This window comes from Chaetodon trifascialis, chromosome 15 (assembly GCF_039877785.1).
Source record: "Chaetodon trifascialis isolate fChaTrf1 chromosome 15, fChaTrf1.hap1, whole genome shotgun sequence".
NCBI lineage: Eukaryota > Metazoa > Chordata > Actinopteri > Chaetodontiformes > Chaetodontidae > Chaetodon > Chaetodon trifascialis.
The window spans coordinates 7,452,708-7,474,449 of NC_092070.1; the positions used below are offsets into that span (position 1 = coordinate 7,452,708).

The 21,742-nt window shown below is 43.7% G+C and overlaps 2 protein-coding genes across 6 annotated transcripts in view; both read left to right on the forward strand.

Moving 5' to 3' along the window:
- pkn1b (protein kinase N1b) overlaps positions 1–8,142 on the forward strand; it is a 30,403-nt gene extending 22,261 nt beyond the window's left edge. For both annotated transcript variants that reach the window (XM_070980510.1, XM_070980509.1), the window contains exons 11-22: positions 956–1,097; positions 1,738–1,828; positions 3,444–3,535; positions 3,939–4,011; positions 4,582–4,673; positions 4,790–4,966; positions 5,154–5,216; positions 5,318–5,394; positions 5,562–5,704; positions 6,412–6,519; positions 6,721–6,801; positions 6,891–8,142. In XM_070980510.1, coding sequence (XP_070836611.1) covers positions 956–1,097; positions 1,738–1,828; positions 3,444–3,535; positions 3,939–4,011; positions 4,582–4,673; positions 4,790–4,966; positions 5,154–5,216; positions 5,318–5,394; positions 5,562–5,704; positions 6,412–6,519; positions 6,721–6,801; positions 6,891–7,094 — 1,343 coding nt within the window. In that variant the 3' untranslated portion in view covers positions 7,095–8,142. The remainder of the gene's footprint in view (positions 1–955; positions 1,098–1,737; positions 1,829–3,443; positions 3,536–3,938; positions 4,012–4,581; positions 4,674–4,789; positions 4,967–5,153; positions 5,217–5,317; positions 5,395–5,561; positions 5,705–6,411; positions 6,520–6,720; positions 6,802–6,890) is intronic.
- Positions 8,143–10,749: 2,607 nt separating this feature from the next.
- Positions 10,750–21,480, forward strand: engl (endoglin, like). 4 transcript variants are annotated; one of them, XM_070980178.1, is made up of 18 exons: positions 10,750–11,317; positions 11,646–11,711; positions 11,951–12,071; positions 12,538–12,710; positions 13,085–13,222; positions 13,343–13,517; positions 13,663–13,834; positions 13,939–14,083; positions 14,369–14,561; positions 14,839–15,008; positions 15,873–16,028; positions 16,854–16,937; positions 17,021–17,275; positions 17,588–18,115; positions 18,482–18,626; positions 18,701–18,802; positions 19,558–19,669; positions 20,561–21,480. In XM_070980178.1, the coding sequence occupies exons 3-17, from the start codon at positions 11,996–11,998 to the stop codon at positions 19,665–19,667; spliced, it is 2,622 nt and encodes an 873-aa protein (XP_070836279.1). In that variant the 5' UTR covers positions 10,750–11,317; positions 11,646–11,711; positions 11,951–11,995; the 3' UTR covers positions 19,668–19,669; positions 20,561–21,480. The 4 variants fall into 4 exon arrangements, 2 of the variants coding, with proteins under 2 accessions (XP_070836279.1, XP_070836278.1); XR_011603078.1 differs by lacking the exon at positions 10,750–11,317 and having other exon boundaries at positions 11,637–11,711; positions 20,561–20,672; positions 20,703–20,810; XR_011603079.1 differs by lacking the exon at positions 10,750–11,317 and having other exon boundaries at positions 11,637–11,711; positions 20,561–20,668; positions 20,703–20,810.
- The last annotated feature ends 262 nt before the right edge of the window (positions 21,481–21,742 follow it).

Below are 21,742 nucleotides of genomic sequence, written 5' to 3' on the forward strand. Positions count from 1 at the left end.
ACCTTCACTCGTAAAGGAATAAGGAGTGCCATTCGTGGTTTCTTGTCTCCTCCCATTCAGATGATTTGGTGGATTTGGTGGAGTCAGATCAGTCTGAGTGTTAATGAATGCACACAGAAGGATTCACAAATGCGTTTCAGGATTTGGCTCCCTCCGTTTCGGACACTTGTACAATACTGTTGCTTATTTTTGTACATTATCCTGTATATTATATCTATAGGTCACATCTTCCCACAGGTCAGCTTCTGCTGCTGCTAAGTGATAACTTCCCTATCGTGCATCTTTAAACATGTTTGAGTTATGAATGCTTGCTAAGTTAGTTTGCTAATGGATGATCTTAGGTTGTCTGTTAGTATTAAATAGCTAAAATGACTGAATGATACCCTAAGCACTTTGCTTAGAGGATGGTGCTCTGCCACAGCATCAACTGCTGGCTGTAGTTCAGGTGTAGAGCTTTTAGGAAAGCACTACAACTCAAATTAATCCTGAAAATCCATCCTGCCAAATGAATTATTATAGTGTAATATAGATCACTTATTCCCAGCCTTGAGGTCAGGGAGAGGATATACAAATGTGCCAGTCTGATTTTTGTTTGACATACAGAGTGAAATCCAGTCCGATGGGCCACTGACAGAGTGGTTTACCCATTCTGCATACAGTATGTGATGCTGCCTTGTTTAAAGGAGTAACAAGCCGAAGAGGTTCAGAGGTGCTGCCGCAGATAAAGTGTTAATGGCTTGTGGTATTTTCTGGAACTGGGATTATAAACATTTACAGGAAATGCAAAACCAGGTCATGCAACAGCTCAGCTGCATCACACCATTAAAGCCACAGGACACCTCACTCCATCACATGCTGAAGTTGGCACAAATGGATCTTTATTTCTTTTTCCTACATACAGACAGTAAAGAGATGTGGTCATTTATCCACTTTCATTCCACTCTGTGTGTCTCAGGTAAAGCCTTCCTGCGTGCTCGTCAGATGAATGTGGACATTGCTACGTGGGTCCGTCTGCTGAGGAATGCGATCCCCAGCGGAGGCAACACTCCCGCTTACACACCCAGTTTCACGAGCAACACCCTCACACACGGCACAGGGTATGGCTGCCACTCAGCTAAAAATTCACAAAATCATTTTGATGTGAAGTACATTTAAGTATTTCAGATCAGACATGTTTTGGTAAGACAAGCTGGGCTTGAAAGGTCTCATCTGAAGCACTGAGAGCAGAAATGAACCACAGCATCACACTCTCAAGTTTGGTGTGAAAAGGAGGCATTTTCTTAAGCTTCTTGTTTTTTCTTTCTTTTTTTTTTTTAGCCATGCAGTTTTTAAATGATATGATGAGATAAACATGATTCATTAATATTTTACCATTTTTAATAGTTGTTGAAGGATAGTGTCTGTAATTTGTCTTAAATTAACTTTTTTTTATGTAATTCTTTGAATATAAAGTAAGAGACATGTTTGTTTCTGGTTTGCATTGATTCGTTTTTGTTATTAAATCAACAAACCTCATGAATGAAGCCCACAACCCTGAGGAATCAAACAACTTAGTGGCAACTTGCAAAACTGATTCAATTGTCTGAATGTCTGCAGTCAGCTCCTGGTCATAGTACTCATGCAACAGATCTTATTGTTCTTCAAGCGTTTCCTTTATTCACACATTATTCATTTCCCTCCACAGGCTTGAGTCACAGTTTCAGACGTGTTGTCTTTATTTTGTTTGTGTGTCTGCAGAGAAATCTCAGTGGAGAAGCTGAGTCTGGGCAGCGACTCACCTCCCAAAGCTGAAAGCAGGAGTGCTGTGGTGGACGCACCCGCTCCCTTGGTGAGTGAGAGTGATGGGAGCCAAAGAGGAAGGGAAGCAGACAGAGGCAAAGATGGGCATCTTAACACTATCATGTTACTATTTTCCTCACTTCCTACGTTCAGCTTTTGGCTGAGGAACAGTGCTCTAGTCATAGGCCACCGTGCTGTGTGCTGCAGTGAAATCCAAGACAGAGCAGGGGCCTGACAGCAGAGAGAAAGCATGAACAATCAGAGAAACGGAGAACTGAAAACTCAGGGAGACAGCCTTAATGAGACATAATTGGATGGAGGGGAGCTTTAATTTGATCAAGGCCAAATCCGTGTTAATTTCCTGGTGTGAGGAACATAATCTGCAGAGAGTGATAATGTGGGAGAGGAATGGAGAGGTGGCATGAAGGGAACAATGAGGAGAGGAAGTACTTGAGAGAAAGAGAGAGAGAGAGAGAGAGAGAAGAGGACAGGAGGAAATCTAGAGACGGATGTAATTGAAGTTGAAATTTGGGATAAAAGAAAAACACAGACAAGAACAATAGCTACTGCCAGCAAAGCAGCACAGTAGAAAATGATTTTTCCTTTGCACACCTAAAAAGTCAGACAAAATCTTCACAGCGCTGTTCATACTGACTGTACAACATGCCACTCTTATCTTACATATATAATTAATGTACAAAATACATTTTGTGCAGCTGTGCTTCAGGAGGCGAAGTGGTCTTCCACTTATTAGAATGTCGGTGGTTCATTCCCTGGTCCCTGCACTCCACATGTCAAAGTATCCTCGGGCAACATACTGAACCCCAAACTGCTCCCGATGCTGTGTTATCGGTGTGTGAGAGTGAGCGCTAATGTCGTGTTGAGCAGTTGGCACCTAACCACCAGTGTACAAATGTGTGTGTGTGAATGGATGAATGCTGAATCGTGTTGTGAAATGCACTTTGAGTGGTCATTAAGACTAGAAAATGGTCATGTAAATACAGTTTATTTGCAATTTACCAATAAACAATAAGGGCCCTAACACTGACCCATGAGGAACCCCACAAGTAATCATCACCAATTTAGTAGAGTAGTAAGAGAGACCTCATTTTACCATACAGTATATAATGTTTTATTTTGTTAATGATTTTTTCCTACATTCTGAATGATGTTTTGGATCTTGTGCATTTTTTGGCAAAACGGTGCTTAATTCTGGTTACACCAATAAAGCAAGTTTGAATTTCAGAGACCAAAGCAGCAGACCGACACCGAATTAGGGAAGCACAGAGCGAGTCAGAGAGGGCCTGTGGCAGATGGTGTGTTCAATGGGGTTGAAGTATTATGGGATTAATTACTCTGATGTTTTTAGAGAACTAATTAGCAGCGAGGAAGGAGTGGAGAGAACAGAAAGAGGGGAGGAGTGAGGCTGTCGTCCAGCAGGGCATCTGGCAACCGGACATGATGTGTTGCAATAACTGTCTGTCCGCTGTGACTGACAGTCCTTCCAGATGTTAGCAATCATTTTGTCCCCAGTTCTCCCTCATTTTGTTACACCCTCTCTGTCATTTTCCCTCTACATGCTCTATAAATTTTCATTTTGCTGGTGTTCCTACTTACCCTCCCTTTTTCTTCTCCTTTATCTTCTTCTCTGTGGTGTTTCACAGGAACAGACGCCGGTCATTGAGACCCCGTCCTCACCGGATGTCCCTGTTCACGAGCAGCCAGCCAGATCACTGTCCCAGAACTCTCTACGCAGGTGCACAAACACACAGGGACATCGCTCGCTCTCTCACATATACACATACACATAGAAACCACACCTGAGCATATCTTTTTGCAATATGGCCAACACAGCTTGACACCAGAAACACCCCCACACACAATATGGTCCTGTGTTGTAACCTCTTTTTTTAACACTTGGTAGTAAAGCCAAGTCATCATTAATGTGGATTACAGCATATGTCGCCACAAATGAGAAACCCTCGGCTGTGCTGGACACCAGAACACAGAATCACACCCTGAGCAGCGTTAGCCTTTTTCATATAAAGCACAGCATGGATGCTACAGTGTTGTTGAGCAAATGAGGCACATTTAAGTGTGACGTGTGTTGTTTTCTGTTGTATGCACTGCCTTCAGTCTGTCTCTAATCCCTCTCTCAGTCCCAGCAGAGGCCCCCTTTGCCTGCAGGACTTCAAGATGATAGCAGTGCTCGGCAGGGGCCACTTTGGGAAGGTACGAAAACTTCACATTTCCTCACAACAAAAGTTACTCTGCTAATCCAAGGGGCACATCTGTCTCGTCATGAAGTATAACTACAGTATAACTCAAATAAATGCTAATGTTGCTCTGTGTTTGCTGGAGGTGTACTGCACCAGGTGACCAAAATAAGAATTAGTGCAGGTTTAAAATTTATTTCTAGGTAATGACTGACGCCGTGGCAATGCAAGGTGATTTAAATTAAACCAAACCAGACAGAAATACTCTTCCAGTTGATCCTTTAAGTATTTTCTTTGTATCCAGACCCTCTCTGTGCTATAGAGCTCCACTGTTGTCCTAAACCTACTAAAAACACTGGATCACATGTTCCTTCAGTACCATGAACAGACAATGTAGATTATTTTGACTGTCCCACATACACCATCCTGCTTCCCCAAATATTCACTAGAGCACCAAATTTGATAAAAACTACAGTGTCCAGCTGTATTAGGAAAGGACTGAGCCTTTTTCCAAAAATGAAATGACCCCAATGGGTTTTGGCCTTTTTGTGATGTTTGTGGACAGTAACAATATAAATGTCTTCAGGTGTTGCTGTCAGAGTACAAAGGCACAGGCAGCCTGTACGCCATCAAAGCCCTGAAGAAGGGAGACATTGTTGCGAGGGATGAAGTGGAAAGGTAATTTTTTAATCACACATCACTGGGCGACCTCAACCTCAAGTCTCAGCTACACGACAAAGCTCATTCACCTCATAATTACTGTCTCATACGCACCCCCTCCCCTCTGTCTCCAGTCTGATGTGTGAGAAGCGGATCTTTGAGACCGTCAACGGCTCCCACCACCCCTTCCTGGTCAACCTGTTTGCATGTTTCCAGACGCCAGAACATGTGTGTTTTGTCATGGAGTACACGGCAGGAGGAGACCTCATGATGCACATACATGCCGACGTCTTTTCTGAGCCACGTGCTGTGTGAGTTCTGCAGTGTGTGTGTATGTGTGTGTTAAAGAGAAGAAACAGGGTTTGCGTGTGCGCGTCTTCTTGAAAAGCTCCGTGCTCTGTGTGTCTATGTCTGTGCATCCATTAATCTACGAAGCGTCACTCCATAGCAGCGCGGGTGTTCAGTTGTCCGTCTTTCTGTCCGCTGTTTGTCCGACAGATTCTACTCCGCTTGTGTGGTCTTGGGTCTGCAGTTCCTTCACGACCATAAGATTGTGTATCGGTGAGTACGCTCCACAGGCAGCATGTTCTGCACAAGAGAGATTCCTCTCTTTTCTCCACGCTCAATATTTGGCATGAATCCCCCTCCCTTTCTTCTGTCAGCGATCTTAAATTGGACAACCTGCTGCTCGACACAGAGGGCTTTGTGAAGATAGCAGACTTTGGGCTGTGTAAAGAAGGTGAGTGTCCTTTGTTTGTCACATCAGCCCTCACTTCTATACATTAAGAACACTTGATTTATCTGTCAGTCGTTGATGAGTCTCTCATTGTTTCTATAGTCAGTAATTCTCTGTCTTCACTCCTCAAACCCCCTTTTCATTCCTCTCAACTTCTTTCTCCTCTTGAGGCATGGGTTATGGGGACAGGACCAGTACTTTCTGTGGGACCCCTGAGTTTCTGGCCCCAGAGGTGTTGACAGACACTTCGTACACCAGAGCGGTCGACTGGTGGGGGCTCGGGGTGCTCGTCTATGAGATGTTAGTCGGCGAGGTAAGAATCTATCCAGAATGCTGAAATGCATCTTAATCTGTGTCTTCACACCTTTGGACATTTCCTGAACGGATATAAAGGAATAGTTTGACTATGTGTCTGGCTATTTGCAGCAGCAGTTTCCAGGCAACCAGCAGACCCTCCAGGAAGTTACTTGTTCTAGTCAAAAAGCCTGGCTAGCTGCTTCCATCTGTTTCTGGTCTTTATGCTAACTGGCAGCAGCTGGTAGCTTTATATTTACCGGATAGATAAGAGAGTGTTATCGACCTTTTTGTCAAACTCTCTGCAAGAGAGTGAATCAGCGTATTTCCCAAAATGTCAAGCTATTGTCTTCCAGCAGAACGAGAAATGTGCTTTCCGGCTCAGAACTGAACTATTGATCCTCAGTAAGAGATTGAGGGAGATCAAAGTCTTTGTAATGAAAGGTGGAGTGAACAGCTGATGACAGGATGTTGAAAAATATCTGGTAAGGAAAGGTGTACAACATCCTCTAAAGACCTGGAAACAATGGGCTTTATGGGAAACAGAAATACTGGCACTGAGAGCACAGCTGGCGAGGGACAGACCAACAGTCTTCTCGTCTCATTTATTTACAGTAATCCCACCAGGATGTCTTTTTAATATTAATTTCTGTTTTAAGGGAAAGATGGAGAGAAGGAAGATATCTGCCACCTGAGTGGAATGTAATCATCACTTGTTTCTTTCAGTCTCCATTCCCAGGTGACGATGAGGAGGAGGTTTTCGACAGCATAGTGAACGATGAAGTGCGCTACCCTCGCTTCCTCACCACCGAAGCCATCGGCATCATGAGACGGGTTAGACTCCACTCACTGTTTTCTGTCGCTTCCTGCTCTGGAATAACTTCAGCTCACCCCCTTTTTTTTCTTTTAATGTTCAAATATGTAAATTTCAGATCTGCAGTATGACGACATTCTTAGTTGCTTCTGAAGAAGGCAGCAAAGCACACAGTGTGAATGATTCAGTACTGGTACCTTTTGTTTCTGTTGGGTTGCTAGTTGTTGAGAAGGAATCCTGAGAGACGTCTGGGCTCTGGAGAGAAGGATGCAGAAGATGTGAAAAAACAACCTTTCTTCAGGGTGAGTGCGCACTTTTTAACCTGAACTAGGGCGTACTGAGAGTGTAGCGGAGGCATCTTGATGAGAAACTAAATATGAATGTCGTTTAGGGAATGGACTGGGAGGCGCTTCTGCAGAGGAAAGTCCCGCCGCCGTTCGTCCCGACCATCACAGCAAAAGAAGACGTCAGCAACTTTGACGTGGAGTTCACAGCTGAGCCTCCTGCCCTCACTCCACCCCGCGAGCGCCGCACCCTCTCCCGCAAGGAACAGGACTACTTCAAGGATTTTGACTATGTTTCTGACCTCTGCTAGGGTCAGGGGTCAGGTCACAGGGTTATTAGCTGCCCACTGCCAGCCACAGACTCTGAAATGAGACTGAAGTGAAGGCTGACTCTGTCCCGTACAGGGAGAGAGGAACTTGGTGATAATGAGAAGCGAGGATCACCCTCACTGTCCTCTTTCTCTGTGTGTGTGTGTGCGCGTGCGTGCGTGTGTGTGTGTTTGGGATGGGTTTAAGGACTGGCTGGGCCAAGCGTGTGTGGACAGGGATCAGTGGAGTGTAACTCCATGTTGCACACATGCACAGTGCCTCAGATCTGCTGACCTCTAGAGGTCCATAGATCTGTGACACTGAGTGGCTTTTAAAGGAGAGGAAGTCATGATGATAACGTAAAATAATCCAGATTATGTAACAAATGGAAGATGAGATCATGGATCCTGCTGTTTTTTCTGCCTAGCGACACACTGGAGCATAAAAAAAGAATCATGGACTGTACTGAAATGATCAGAGATCCTAAAAATTAGAGTCAAAGAGTGAAAAGTGATTATTCTGACAGGAAGCAGTTGGTGTCCTCTCTTCCTGCACTTGCTCTAGTCTCTTGTCCCTTTATCTCTGCTGTTTGTTGCTGCTAAGTGTGTGTTTCGCTGTGTACGGTGTCCCTGCCTCAGTCATGAATGTATCCACATCACTTGCAATCATGCACCGCCTGTAAACACATGGGGGAGCCAGAGGAAAGAGGAAATTCTGCTGATGTTTGACGAGAGCTGCTGCTGCCTGTTGGTAGAAAAAGCAGAGCAAGTGGGGGATTTGAACAGACAGAGAACGAGTTGGGTGCTGCTTGTGTGTCTTCGCTCACACACATCTCACATAGGACACCTTCTTCATTGTCTTCTCTTTCCACTGTCTTTCAGTAAAACGCAGATTTTTAACTACAATCATTTTCAGTGACAAAAAGATTTTACAAATTGTGTTCGTTTTTTGTGATTTATAGTTTCTTCCCATCTGTGTTTCCTCGTCTGTCATTTGCTGTTGAAATGTGTCGGAACTGTGACTCAGTAAAGATGTGAACCCAACCCAGAAGCATTGATCATCTGTTGTCATTGGCAGGTTTTCCTCTCAGTTGATCAGTACTGTGTGAGGGAAATTCTGAGCTTCTTTACACCTCGCTGTAACTCCAAATCCTCTCTGCAGTTTCACATTCCCAGATGAATCCTACAAACTTTCCCTCCAGCTCCTCCCACCACCATGTGGTTTTTGGTTTTGTGAAACATCTCCATGATGATTGGTGATCTGTTAACCTTTCATCTAGCGCCATCATCAAGTCAAAATTTCAGCTTGTGCAATACTTTTTTCCAGAAACTACTGCCATTCCCGTCAGCCTCAGGAGCACTAAACCAAGATGATGAACATGGTAACACTTCTGCAACACATCAGCACGTCAGCATTGTCCTGAGCACGTCAGCCTGCAGACGTTGGCACTGATTGGGCAGCATCTTGAGGGAGCACCTCGGCCAAAGCACTGCACAAAACTGTAGCAAGTCACTGAAGTAAAGAACAATTAGGTCAGTGATGAGGAGTTTGACTGTGCCAGGTGTCTTATCACAACGCCGCTGAGAAAATAATGACTTTTCTTCCAACCTCAGGCTGATAGTGTGTTACTGTAAGTCATTTTGATGTTGAGGAAGGAGGAAGACAGAAAGACTGTCTTGCAGTACCAGATTAAGGACACATGTTGACAGAAGACAGAAATTCTGAACTAAAACTTGGACCCCTAACAATTTTAGATACTACTATTCTTCAGCGGCTGTGGCTCAGGTCTGGCAGCTGTGGCGGTCGTCCACCTATAAGAGGGTTGCTGGTTTTGACCCCCCCCCCCATGCTGTGCCATTGGTGTGTGTGGGTGTGTTTGAATGGGTAATGCTCTTAATGAGCAGGTGGCTTAGCTGCCGTACGAATGTGTGAGCGAACAGGTGAGTGCAGACTTGTGTTGTAAAAGTGCTGTGAGTAGAAAAGCACTGTACAAATACAGACTATTTACCATTCATAGATAGACACACCATATATCCTTCACAACAAGCTACATATAGATAAAAACTGTGATTACCAACATAGAAAAACAAAGAGTTTTGACTGATGACAGATTGTGTTAAAGATGTTTTCAAAGTTTCTTAACATATTAATTGAAGAGCGCAGAACAGCAGATAGTTGTACATGTAATTTCATCCACGGTCACACTGACACCACTATGGGGAACTAAAGCTGCATCAGCTGGTGTCCACATCAGTTCTCCAAACTCTCAAAAGCTCAGATGGATTTTGGGGTCTGACAAACTGCCAAACTGTAATATGAGGACTGAAAAGGCACTTTGGTAAAAAATATTTTCCATGTCTGTGTACCATTGGGTAGATGTTACACAGAAAATGCTTGTGAAAGGACACTGATGCAGAACTGGGCCAGGTCCCAGCTGTTATATTAATGGTGTCCTAAAATGGTCATCATTAAAAACATTCTTGGAATTGTTAGTGGGAATGAATCTGGACACGCAGGAACGCAGACATGTGCCGTTTATTGTCACGTACACAGTCAAAAGCAGTACAACTTACAGCCCCAGACTGAGTCTGACAAATGGAAAAATAAAATGAAAATAGATCAAATAACAATGAAATGATGAGACAATGCAGCCAGTAATGAGTTTCTGAAAAAATAAAACCATATAACCATTAAAAAATATTAATATGAAGGGTAATGATGACCATGATCAGTATGACAAGAATGTATGGCTGAATTAAATTTTTTGAATTAAATTTTTTATGAATGGCAAAAAGTCACAAATGACATTTAGGGATAAAACACCACCAAAACTCCCTGTCAGACGCCAGTCATCATCAGAAACATTGTGTGAAGGTCTTCTGAGTCAGTGTGAGGAAATTCTGAGTATAGATGCTTAATTTTGGCATGGCTGTGCAACATGCTCGTGCTTTTTGTGTGAACATAACATCAAGCATTTGCAACAAATGGACATCAAAGGGCCACTCCAGCATTGTATTGTATCCAGTATTGCAATTTGAAATAGCTGGGGGACTAACACAAGAGATTTTTTTTAAAGGGTAAAAATCTGTGCAACAGAGGCTGAGATATCCTGACTTTTAGTTCCTGGGATGAGTCATACTACAATCTACTGGATCCTACGGTCCCCATAATGCAACTGGACAGCTTTAGACCTTTCTTGCCTGATAGTTAACACGAGCGTCTTTTAAATTCCTCATCTGCTGACAGAGTATGCAGATTCTGACCTAATACCCAGTAGAAGTAGGCAAGTGCCCATTTGTAGGAATTATGTCTGGTAATTGCAGTATTAGAAGTGTAGGTATGTAAATGGGCCTGTAGTCTCTGCCAAACCCAGATTAAAAAAACACCCTGGTGACGTCGTTGTGATGTCATCAGGGTGTTTTTTTGTTTTGTTGTTGTTGTGAGCTTTTAGAAAGGAACATGCAGAGCTGTTTTGCAGTAGTGCCCCTTTAACAATAGTTGGCAGCATGATTTGAAAACATCTTCCATCCAAAGACATCAGAAACGAACTCAAATGTTGTTGTTTTTTAATATAAATGGATAAAAAAAACAAATAAGCTCTGTGACGTGCAGCAGGAGTGACTGTGGATCTGGAAGCATGGCTGCAGGCTGCTTTGGCTTTTACTCAGAAATTGTCCTGTTTTCTTTGGAAGAGGGCAGAATGTTGAGCTAAATCAAGGGTCAGACAGGACACAGTTTGAGTATGTGTTGCCCCTCTTTACTCCCCTCCCAAACAAGTTACTTGCCAGTCAAACTCCATCTCCTCCTCCAGCCCTCCCACCTCCCCTCCTCCTCCCTCCCTCTCTCCCTGCAGCCCTCCTTCCTGTTGCCATCTAGGCTTGGAGACGTTTTCAGAGCCTTTTATTCCTCTCCTCGCCATCTCTCTCTCCACTCTGTCACACCATTCCACAGTCCCTCCCATTGCCCCTTCAGTCGTGTCTCCCCAGCTTCTCTCCCCTTCTCTCCCCTCTCGCTGTGTCAAATGAACTTCCACTGAGGAGTGCTCCTCACAGGTCGCACCTCTGCAGGGTGGAGCTGCCTGACGCGACCCACAGCTGATGCATTTCGCGGAGGGAGTGTGTGTGACTGCGTGTTTAGGAAATGAGGGGGGCGTGTGGTGAGTTGTGAACACAGCAGTGCAACAGCTGGATCAGCAGTCCTCTCGTCCCTCCATGCAGCGCCGCAGGTGAGTCCTCTTCTCATGTTTAGTCCAGCAAATTGTTTGCTTCAGACTTTCAGAGATCCTGGAATGAACTCTAGACGCAACACATCTGAGCTGGCTTTTGGGAATAAAACACACATACATGAAAATAATGTAATCAACGCATTACAAACTTTATAGCAGAAGTTGGGAAATAGATTTTTTCTTTATGAAGTTAGAGGTTTTGTTTTAGTGGCTGTGATTGATTTAAATAATTAGTTGATTTTCTTCTTCTCCTGCTGTTTAAATCTAACAGATGGATCAGATCTCTGCTTTAATGTGTTGCTCTTTAATCCATTGTCTGTTGCTTCAGATGGCTCAACACTGTGCATGCTGACATTTTTACTTCTTGAGGAGCAGACTTCAGACTGATATTCAGGTATTTGTGTTGCAGCTCTGATGATAAGACGAATGAATGACCATATCATTTTACTGCCTTGGCACATAGTTTGTGTCATCATTATATTCATTGTTGTGTGAGCAGCCGTCATAGGCCTCATACTGTGATCACTTTGTCTACACTGGAAACTTTGGCAAATTTAGAAAGCACCGAAAGCCGGCTTGTGTACGAGGTACATGCTGTATGTCTTAATGCATAATCATGCCTCTGTTCACCAGGATGCTGCAAGGGGGGTCTTCACTTTAAGTCAGTCGAACAGTGAAATGTTCATGATGCCTTCACTGTCCAGGTTTGGGTGGACTGTTTACTGTCTCCTTCTGCTCTGGTGGAGAACAGCAGGTAAAAACTCCTCAGAACTTGTTAACATTATACCAAACTTTGTGGCGTTTCCTCTGCTTCAAGCAGCAACACGTCAAAGGTCTTCATTTTAAGTGTCAGAGTGAAACTGAAAATTGTTACAGTGTTTTCTGGGAAATTTTCCAGTCCCCTCCGGCAGGGATTTAAGGTCAGTATGCAGGGTTAGACTATGTGTTTTGTTCGTCACCGTGGATTCGTCACCTGTTGTGAGAGATACAGTGAAAGATAGCAGAGTATAGGGGGAGAGTTTGGATACCTGGCTCAGCAGACTGCAGTCATGGAGGCTTTGGACCAGCGTGCCTGCATGAAGAGGAAGCAGAGCACTGATCTCACTCATAACTCATGTGATTTGTTATTTGACATAGATGAACATTATCGTACGCCTCCCTGCTGTTATGGTTTCATTTTTGTTCCACTTCATAGTCAGTCATCTGCTGTTCCTCCTCAGCTGAGAGTGTGGAGATGCGATGCTCTGTGGTTGGTCCAGTGGGGGAGCTGCACCCCGTGCAGGGTCTGCTGGAGAGGTTTGAGGCTGGTCCGGGCTGCGCTGCGAGAGAGCGCGGGAACAAGGAGACTCATGTCATTGCAGTGGGGAGAGTGACAAACAGCCCCGGAAACAGGGTAAAGAGCTGTCAGTTGAGTCAATGTGAGACAGCTAAAAAAAGACATAAAGAAAAGTCAAAGTTGTTTAAATGTTTACCTCTTCACCAAATAATTGTCAAGAAGAATCTTTATATTGCTTTTTTTGTATCTTAATTTTAACTGACAATATTATTATGTATTGACTCAATTCAGTTCTATTTTTGATTTGTCTGATAAACTTTTACTGAACTTTGTCGGTGTCAGGCTCCGTGTAGGAGTTCTACTGTCTGAAATGCATCACATCCGGTCTTCTATTACACATAATGAACATACATGAAGTTAGAGCACCCTAATGACAGAGGACTGGCTTTGTAATCATACCACATCTCTCTCCTTCCCTGTTCTGTCTGCAGGTGACGGTGCTGCTGAAGCCTTTGTCTCTGCCCCCCTCACCTCTCAGAGTCCTCCACCTGCTGCTCAGCTCCAAGCTTCCAGTCGCCTGGTGGCTGGAGGCTGAGAGACTGCCCCCCAACCTCCCAGTGCTTGTGCAGGTCAGTCACTGTGTGCAGAAGAGTGTGTCACATCTGTGTGATACGACATCCTCAATACAGAACAATACGTTTTTACATTGCACCAATTGCCTGAAGTTTCCTTCTTTGTCTTTCTGCCAGTTATCCTCAAACTCCAGCGTACAGTCCCGCAGCCTGCATTTGCATGTCCAAACAGTGCGTTCACTCCCTTTTCATCCACGTGCGCTGCACCGCTGGGCTCTGAAACACCACGGCAACCTGTCCTCTCTGACACATACGACACATGGAAATCAAGTCTATGTCCCACTGGGAGAAGGTCAGCCACCAAGAAACCAAACATAATAGTGAAAAATCATGTTAAATCATTATGACATCCATGGTAATTTGAAGTCGTGTGTGTGAAGCTTTCGCTTTCCCTTTCAAAAACAACCAAAAACTGCTGCTTTATCTCCATCTTACAGATCCAAACCTGCCTGCTGTGTGCCAGCTGCAGTCCATGTTCCTCTCTCACAACTACATGACCTCTGACCTGCAGCAACAGGACGTGCAGGGCTGCGCCAACACACCAGCAGATGGGATCAGCCCTGAAGTCCACGTGATCAAGCTCCATTCAGCTGGCTCAGGACTCTGTGGGTGAGAACATGCAGCTTTGGAAAGCCCTGGCAAGAGCAGAGCTTATACGGCTGTTATCCAGCCATGCAAAGTTCAGTCTTCGTCTGTCTCTCTGTCTCCTTCAGCTATCTCCAAGTGGAGGTGATTGTCTCTCTTGTGCCCCTGGTGGCCAACTCAAAGATCCAGAAGGTTGTGCTGATTCTCAGCAGCTCCGTGCCGGTCAACTGGGCCATTACGGCTCATGGTGTCCGGGGTCATATCTCTGTTCATGTAAGGGTCTCTCTTTGCTTTTCCAGATACTGGTTGAAGAATTGGTAACTGAATTTGTCACCTCATTCCTATGTCAAACAACTCCTGGAGAGTTTTTTTAGCTACAGCAAATTGATTCATCCCTCCTCGTCCCTCCTCGTCCCTCCTCGTCCCTCCTCAGCTCCACCTTGTTGCCCACATTTGAATTTTAAGGCTGCAGGAAGTTGTGACGTGTTGCATGTCTTGTTCTTGTCACACATACAGTACATATTATCATGTCTATGTATCTGTCTTCTCTCTCTGTAGTCCTCCAACAGTGTATCCCCACCCGACCCACCTGAGCCTGACCTGACCCTGTCCAGCACACTTAACTCTGACCTGTCCACCATATCTGACCTTCTTGTGTGGGCCAGTGAGAGCGGCTACACCAAGGTGACCTCATACACTGAGGCTGACCTAGCCAATCGCTTTGTGATCCAGCTGGCTGGGGGCGGGACAGGTCAGGACCCCTGTGTGTCTCTTGTTTCCAATACTGTGTGAGTGACCTGAACATTTCAGCTCTATTTTGTGACCTGCTCTAGTTATTCTTTCATTTCCTTTACATCCAGGAGAATTGTCTGCTTGGTCCTCGGTGTCCCTTTTAAATTGGAGAATGAGAAATGAAAGCCGCATATTTCCATCATGTATATATGTTGATATAGATATTGATGTTTAAGTGTGAGTATTTAATGTTTCCGCATGGCCGTCTCTGTGTCTCCTCTCCGTCTGCACCACAGACGGGCCTGCAGTGATGAATCCTCTGGTTGTGAAGCCTCCCTGGGCTGAGGAGCGCAGGCTGAGGCAGTGGCTGAACGGTGGAGGCAGAGCAGGAGGAGGCCAAGAGAGTTTCACAGTGCAGTGTGATGACGGACGCCTCAGCGTGACCGTGGACCAACACGTTCTGCAGGTCTTCATACCTCAGTATTAGATGCAGCGTTAGATGTACACAGTTCATAAAGAAAGAAGGTAGCTACCACAGCTTAATAAATCCACTGGCTTCACAAAGACCAGGATAGCTTGTACTGCTGTAGCATCAACTTCAGATTGGGAAGGTATGTTTATTTAAAGCAAAACTTAATTCTAATCAATAAAATACAGTATACTAAACTTTCTTTAAAATCTTGGGACCAACATATTTAAAGCTGCTCCTATCAATCTTTTTTTATAACCTGCTGATCACATGATGTGTCATATAAGACTGATGGACCCACAGAGAATTATCTCCCGACTTTTCCCCTCAGCTCTTTGCTGCATTTTAGTGTCTTTTAACTTATTATTTTGATTTTATGTCCTGAGATGTTACTGTTTCGGTTCACTTTCTACATTCTCATCAAGCTTGGTTACAGCAGCTGGCAGCTGTTTCCAGGAAAAATCTCCGATAAGCCCACTGCATATTAGTCACTCTGCTCTTAACAGCAGATGCACAAAGTTAGCTTTTAGCCGGTGAACATAGTGGAGCATTTAGCGACTTGAGTCAAATATTTCCTACAGGAGTTTAGTGGAGATCAAAATCTGCGCTGGTGAATATTGTGAATATTGCACCTGATTCATCAGGTGGCCAGAAACACAACTCCAACTGAGTGTGTGTTTGCTAGATGTGTAAATAGGCAACTGTATATGCTGATAATATTACAAGATTGTGTTACAGCTTGTTGCATTGACCCCCAATGCCCAAAAAATATATTTATGATGGCTGGAGAAATAGCAGTGAGGATGTACTTGATTAGTCAGCTTGAGAGTTTGGTGGTCTCATATCAGTTCTTTCCTTCAGAGCTTGTCTGGCCCAGTGGCTGCCGTGACTTTACGAGACGTGGCGTGCCAGGCTCAGTCCAATGGGAGCCATTTCCTGTTGGTGTTCCCAGTCATTTCCTGTGGGACTGAGGGTCTGCTCCTGGGACAGCCCAGAAGGGTTCAGTACAAAAACATGGTGAGATGAGAAATTTGGACAGAAAGGGATTAGAGATACAGAAAATGATTGTAGCTTTAATTCTTTGTCGTCTATTAAACTCCATGTTGTGTATTTTACAGAATTCTATTCAATTTGTTTAATTTACTCCACGCTGATCTATAAAATAATCTATATTATCTTCTACCTGTGTCATTCAACTTTGATAGAATTGTGGGAGATTTTAAAAGCTTATGTTATCAGAAGTAGGAAAAATTAGAGAGGAGGTTTGAGAATCAGACCGCAGAAACTGAATGAGTGAAGCTTTTAGAGCACAGGAGGGAGACATATGAGTTGAAAATAAGATCAAAGATGATCAGGCAGTGGTAAATACGAAAAACAAAGCGCGTAATGGACGCTTGAAACTGTGGTAAGTGGAAGTTGTCCCCGGTGAGACTCGTGACCCAGGTCACCATGATCTGAACAGCGCTGAGCCAAGGCCTAAAAATGGGATGCAGTGCACGGGCAAATTAAGTGAGAGAAAAGGTCGCTTCAATGGCAGGAAATTGGAAGAAATGAGGACCTTAAGTAAATTCAGAGAAGTGGCAAAGTGACAAACAGCAGAGGCAGGTCTATGTGTTAAAACACTGAATGCACAATCTATAATGTGTAAAAATAATAATAATAACTGCCAACATGAATGAAAGATGACATAAAAATTAAACATGAATAACTGTTAGAACAGGGTGAAATAAAAGCATGGAACAATATGAACACCTGAAGTCACAATTAGACCTAAAACTGATCAACATGAGAGTGTGCATCCCATACCATTCTGTCTCCCTCTCCTGCGTCCTCTCTGTCCAGGTGTTATTGTGGAGACACAAGCCTCAGACCATTCTTGCACTCAATGAGACAGGAAAGAAGTCCAAATCTCCACTCGGCATACATGTGAGTTACCTGTGTATACGCGTGTGTCTGTGTGTACGTCTGCCATCATAAATCCTCATTATTTGCCCTGTTTCTCCTCTCAGTTCAGCTGTTTGGTTGCAGTCCCCACCCTCTCCAGCCCTGCAGACGCTGGTGATGTTGATGTAAACACTCCTCAGGCAGGCCTGGTCCCATGGGCACCTGAGGGTCCAGGGCCTGACCCAGGACTGAGCCACCTACCGACACCCAGACGCAGATCTGGTCCTGCTCTAACTTTGAAGCTTTTTGTCACTGAGCGCTATGAGCAGGAACGGATTGGCCCCTGTGTCATAACTGCTGACCACCGTGTCTATGTTGAGGTCTGTGTGTATTGCACATATTCTGCACTTATTTGCCATTTTGCCTTTTCATCACCAAAACCAATTTTTCAAAGTCAAGGACTTCATTGGCATTGATTTTCTGTTATTCTAAACTTTGACAAACATCTTTATGACTGCAAATTATGTGTATGAGGTACTCAGACTCATTAAGTAACAGAATAAAAACTGACAAACTAACTTCATGGTACATCATTACATTGGTTTGATTCTCTTCATGTCATGCATTTTGTCCAAACACATAACTATAGACAGTGTCCTTTATCTTTATTTTTTTGTTCCGTCGTACTGCAGATTTCAGCCAATGGGCCCTTCATAGATGTCGTGGAGGTGAACTCATGTGTGGTCTCCCCTCTGTCAGACCCCAAAAAGTCTCATTTCTGGACTGTCATAAGGGATGGCTGTTCCTCAGACCCCTCACTGACACTTGATGCAAAAGATGAAGAGGAAGAGGAACACACCAAAGGGGATGGTGAAGTGGAAGAGGAGAAGGGACAGTTGGGGGGCCTGGAAAAAAGCAGAACATATGACAGAGATGGAGAAGTCTCACTCCGACACAAAGCTGAAAGAAGAGGGGGGGATGCACGAGCAAGGATGGAAAAGAGCAGCACAAGCGTGGGGGTAGAGGAGGAGATAAAACCTTCGAGATTTAGTTTCATCCTGCGGCCAGTTTATAATGACTCTATGCAGTTCCTCCACTGCAGCCTCCGCCTGTGTGTCTCTGACTCGACAAGACGGGAACCCATGGAGGAAGCAGTGAAGAACAACTGTCAGGGCGGGATACATATCCCTCCACTCGTGTCCAGATCACCCAGACATCAGGTACAGCAACAATTAACACAGCTACATCTCATAGCACCAAACTCGTGGTAGGGACAAAGTATTAGCTAGGCGAAGCTAACAGGCTACGAGCTGTAGCCTTATACTAGCATTCACATGTGAGTGGCATCAGTCTTCATATTAAACTCTCAGCATGAATGCAAAAAAAAAATATTGCTTTCATGCAACTTTTACTCAAACAGCAAAATGTGTATGTGAATTACAGGATTGTAGTTAAGTTTTTAACATGCCCACTTACAGTAGAAGTGAATCAGGGATTGTGCTTTATAACGCTCATGTGCTTCTTCTACTGCTATCACAGCACTGCCAGGTTGTCACAGTATTGCTTCTCCTGTATTCACCTGTTAGTGTGAGATCAGAAACCTCTCCAGGCCCATGGTGGTAACCCAGCCTATTAGTTCACTGGCACCCAAAATGAGGAGGCCCCCTGCTGGCCAAAGAACTAAGAGACTGAGTCTCTCCCCAGCGGCCAGTCCAGACCCAGAACACAGCAGTGAGTATTTTTGAATGTTACTGTGCAGCTGTTTAATGTATCGTCACACCCCCTCATGAACGCTCTGTCTCTAGGCTCTGTGGTGCAAACTGGACCAGTGATGGGAATTGTCTTTGCTGCCTTTGTGATGGGTGTCTGTCTGATGGGGGGGCTGTGGTGCATCTATTGTCATACAGGTAATGAGATCAGCTTCCTTCCAGCACTGAAAGTTATGGTGTCAAATATATCTTCCAAAATCCAGTCACACCATTGACTGAACACCACCTTTGACATGTGAACCGGACAAAACAAATTTTTGGCATCAGATCCATTAACATCTAATCTAATGTGACAAAAGTAATTCAGCACAGAGCCAGTTCATGACAGCTTTAGGTTTGAGGAGATTTGGGGACTTTTTGGCTACTAAATTTGGCAAAATTTTAATTTGTTCAGTACTTTGATCGATGACCAAATGCCTGCAAAACTAGTGACATTGTCAACAGCCTCAGTTTTGTGTTCTGTGGTAATTAGCAAATGTTAGCATGCTGAACATGTTAAACATTATACTTGCGAAAACATTAGTGTGTCATGATTCTGGTGTAGCATTTAGCTGAAAGCACCAATGTGCCTATGTCATCTCACAGAGCTGCCACAGGCATGGCTGGAGACTCTTAGTCTTTTTTTTTTTTTTTTTTTTAAATACTGAAGGACCAGTGTGTAGGATTTAGTGGCATCTAGAGGTGAGCTGAACCCCTCCCCTCGCTGTCCCCTACGGCGGCTGTGAAAAATGCAAAAGGTAGTTCTAGAGTTTTTGCTCTAATAGGAAAACAATTACAAATCCCCATAATTGAGTTCTGTGTCAGGTAAGTATTAAACATTAGCTATTCTTTATAGTTGATAGTGCGGTTGTGTGGAAACATTATAAAGGGACTATTTAAATGTATTTTTGAAGGGACACGCCTAGCATCACTTGGAGAAGGTCATTTAACAGACCAGACACATGGAGCCCACAACATCTGGAATCCACCTTCACTGCCGGAGCAGTCCTCCAGCTCCGTGTAGAGGTAAGATCTGGTGAGGACGGCCATTCAAAGGACCAGTGTGTGGGTTTTGGTGGGATCTAGTGGTGAGGTTGCAGATTGCAACCAACTGAATACCCCATGCCTCATCCCTCCCTACAGTGACGGAGAACCTACAGTACACAAAAGCTCATTCTTGGGTAATAAAAACAGAATGCAAGTCTTATTTTCAGTTGATTCTTAACTAATGAAAGCCTAATTAGGATTATTAGATTACATTTCTGCCATATTCTGCCAGTAAATGGCCCTAAATCTAAACACTGGACATTTAAATTGAACACAATACTTATTGTTATGTAGCATGTACAGTTTTCCTCATTTCTCAGCTGCTTTAATTCAATTTCAAATGCTACCAGTTCTTTTAGCAAAAACAGTCACCTCTGTTCGAAAAAAAAAAAATACTTACTTACTTAAAAAATACTTCAATATCGTGGTCAGAGCTGACAGCAGTTTGGGTTGCTGATTGATCTGCCATTGAAGGAATACGCTGACTTTTGGGAGCTAAATATTAATTATGTTATTATTTACTACTATATTTAGATCTTTTTGTAACAAAACACAAAGTACCATCCAAATGCTGTAAATGAAATGCCAACCACACACATCATATCATATTGGTCATTGCTAGTCATTATCTGTCACAATCCCCTTTGTTCAAACACATCTTTACAAGCTTACAGGGTAAAACTGCACAGGTTACTCCCGCTGGGCAGCACAGAGTGAACCTAATGTCAAAGCGATGTGTTTAAAATAAACCAGTGGTTAGAAACACCAGCAGTTCCAGAAAATATATCAGCATCAGGCGAGCACCTGCAGATTTCAACTGTGATATGCCAGACATGTCTCAACAGTTTAATTCTTTTATCTCTTTCTCAGGATTTCCTCCCTGCAAATCTGACAGAGGAGAACTGGGACAGGGGTTGCGGCAACTTCTGTGTGTGTGTGTGTGTGTGTGTGTGTGTGTGTGTGTGTGTGTGTGTGTGTGTGTGTGTGTGTGTGTGTGTGTGAGTGAGCACAGCTGCCAGTGTGTGTGGGTAAAGCCTGTTTGTGCATTTCTCCTCATGCGTTCATCGCTGTGCAGCAGAGATGCGGGAGGACTGAAACCATGTGAATACAGTAGCACTTACTCATGGCTGCATTGTGAAAAGTCTGATGTTTGATTCAAAGTGAAACGTTTGTTTGAATGCTGCAAGCCATTTTACAGCAAGTCATTTCAAAACTGGCAGCCACTCGTCACCTGAAGAGATGTGGATTCAACACGATCTAAACTTGTTGGAGTCAAACAGAAACCACATCGCTGTCGTCGTCTTTCGAGACGGAACACGAGGTCAAAGATAAATTGAGAGGTTATTGGAGCTGCCTGTTTGAAGAGTTGGTGTTTTACAGAGTCATTTCCACTATTTGTGTTGTAACTGTGATTCAGCTGGATATCAACACTGCATTTATATTTATGTGAATCTTTTGTGTTTATGTGGCAAAAAGTCATGCTGACCTGCTGTGTCACTCAAATCACATGCAACACAAATAAAGCAAGGGAAGTTGATGTGTTGTGAATAAGTATCCAGTACAGTAAAATATATTAATATTTTATTTATATTTGTTTAAAGCACTAATAAATGACCCTTGGCAGCATAAGGATGGCTGAGCAAGGTGTGAACACAATATAATGTTAATGTCGCTAATGTGTTAGCAAGTTGTTGCCTATTTTCACACATTTATTAATCAGAATCTGCAAGTAACTATCAAAATTGTACTTATGCACAGTACTTAAATGCGTTTAGTTACTTTACTCCACTGTTAGTGAGTCACCAGCTGTGTCTGCCTGCTGTTTGGTGCTGGTGCAGTGGCTTTTTAGAGCTTTTTTGCTCAAAATGTGCCTGTTTTTCAGGAACAAAAAACCTCATGAGTGCACCAAAGCATTAAAATCACATCCACAAAACCAAAACATTCGGCTGAAAGATGGTCAAATGCAATCTACTGCATGTGGGGTTTTTTTTTAAGTAATTTCAAAATAGACACATGTGCACATGCAGGAGTCAAAGTGCATCCTGAATGATG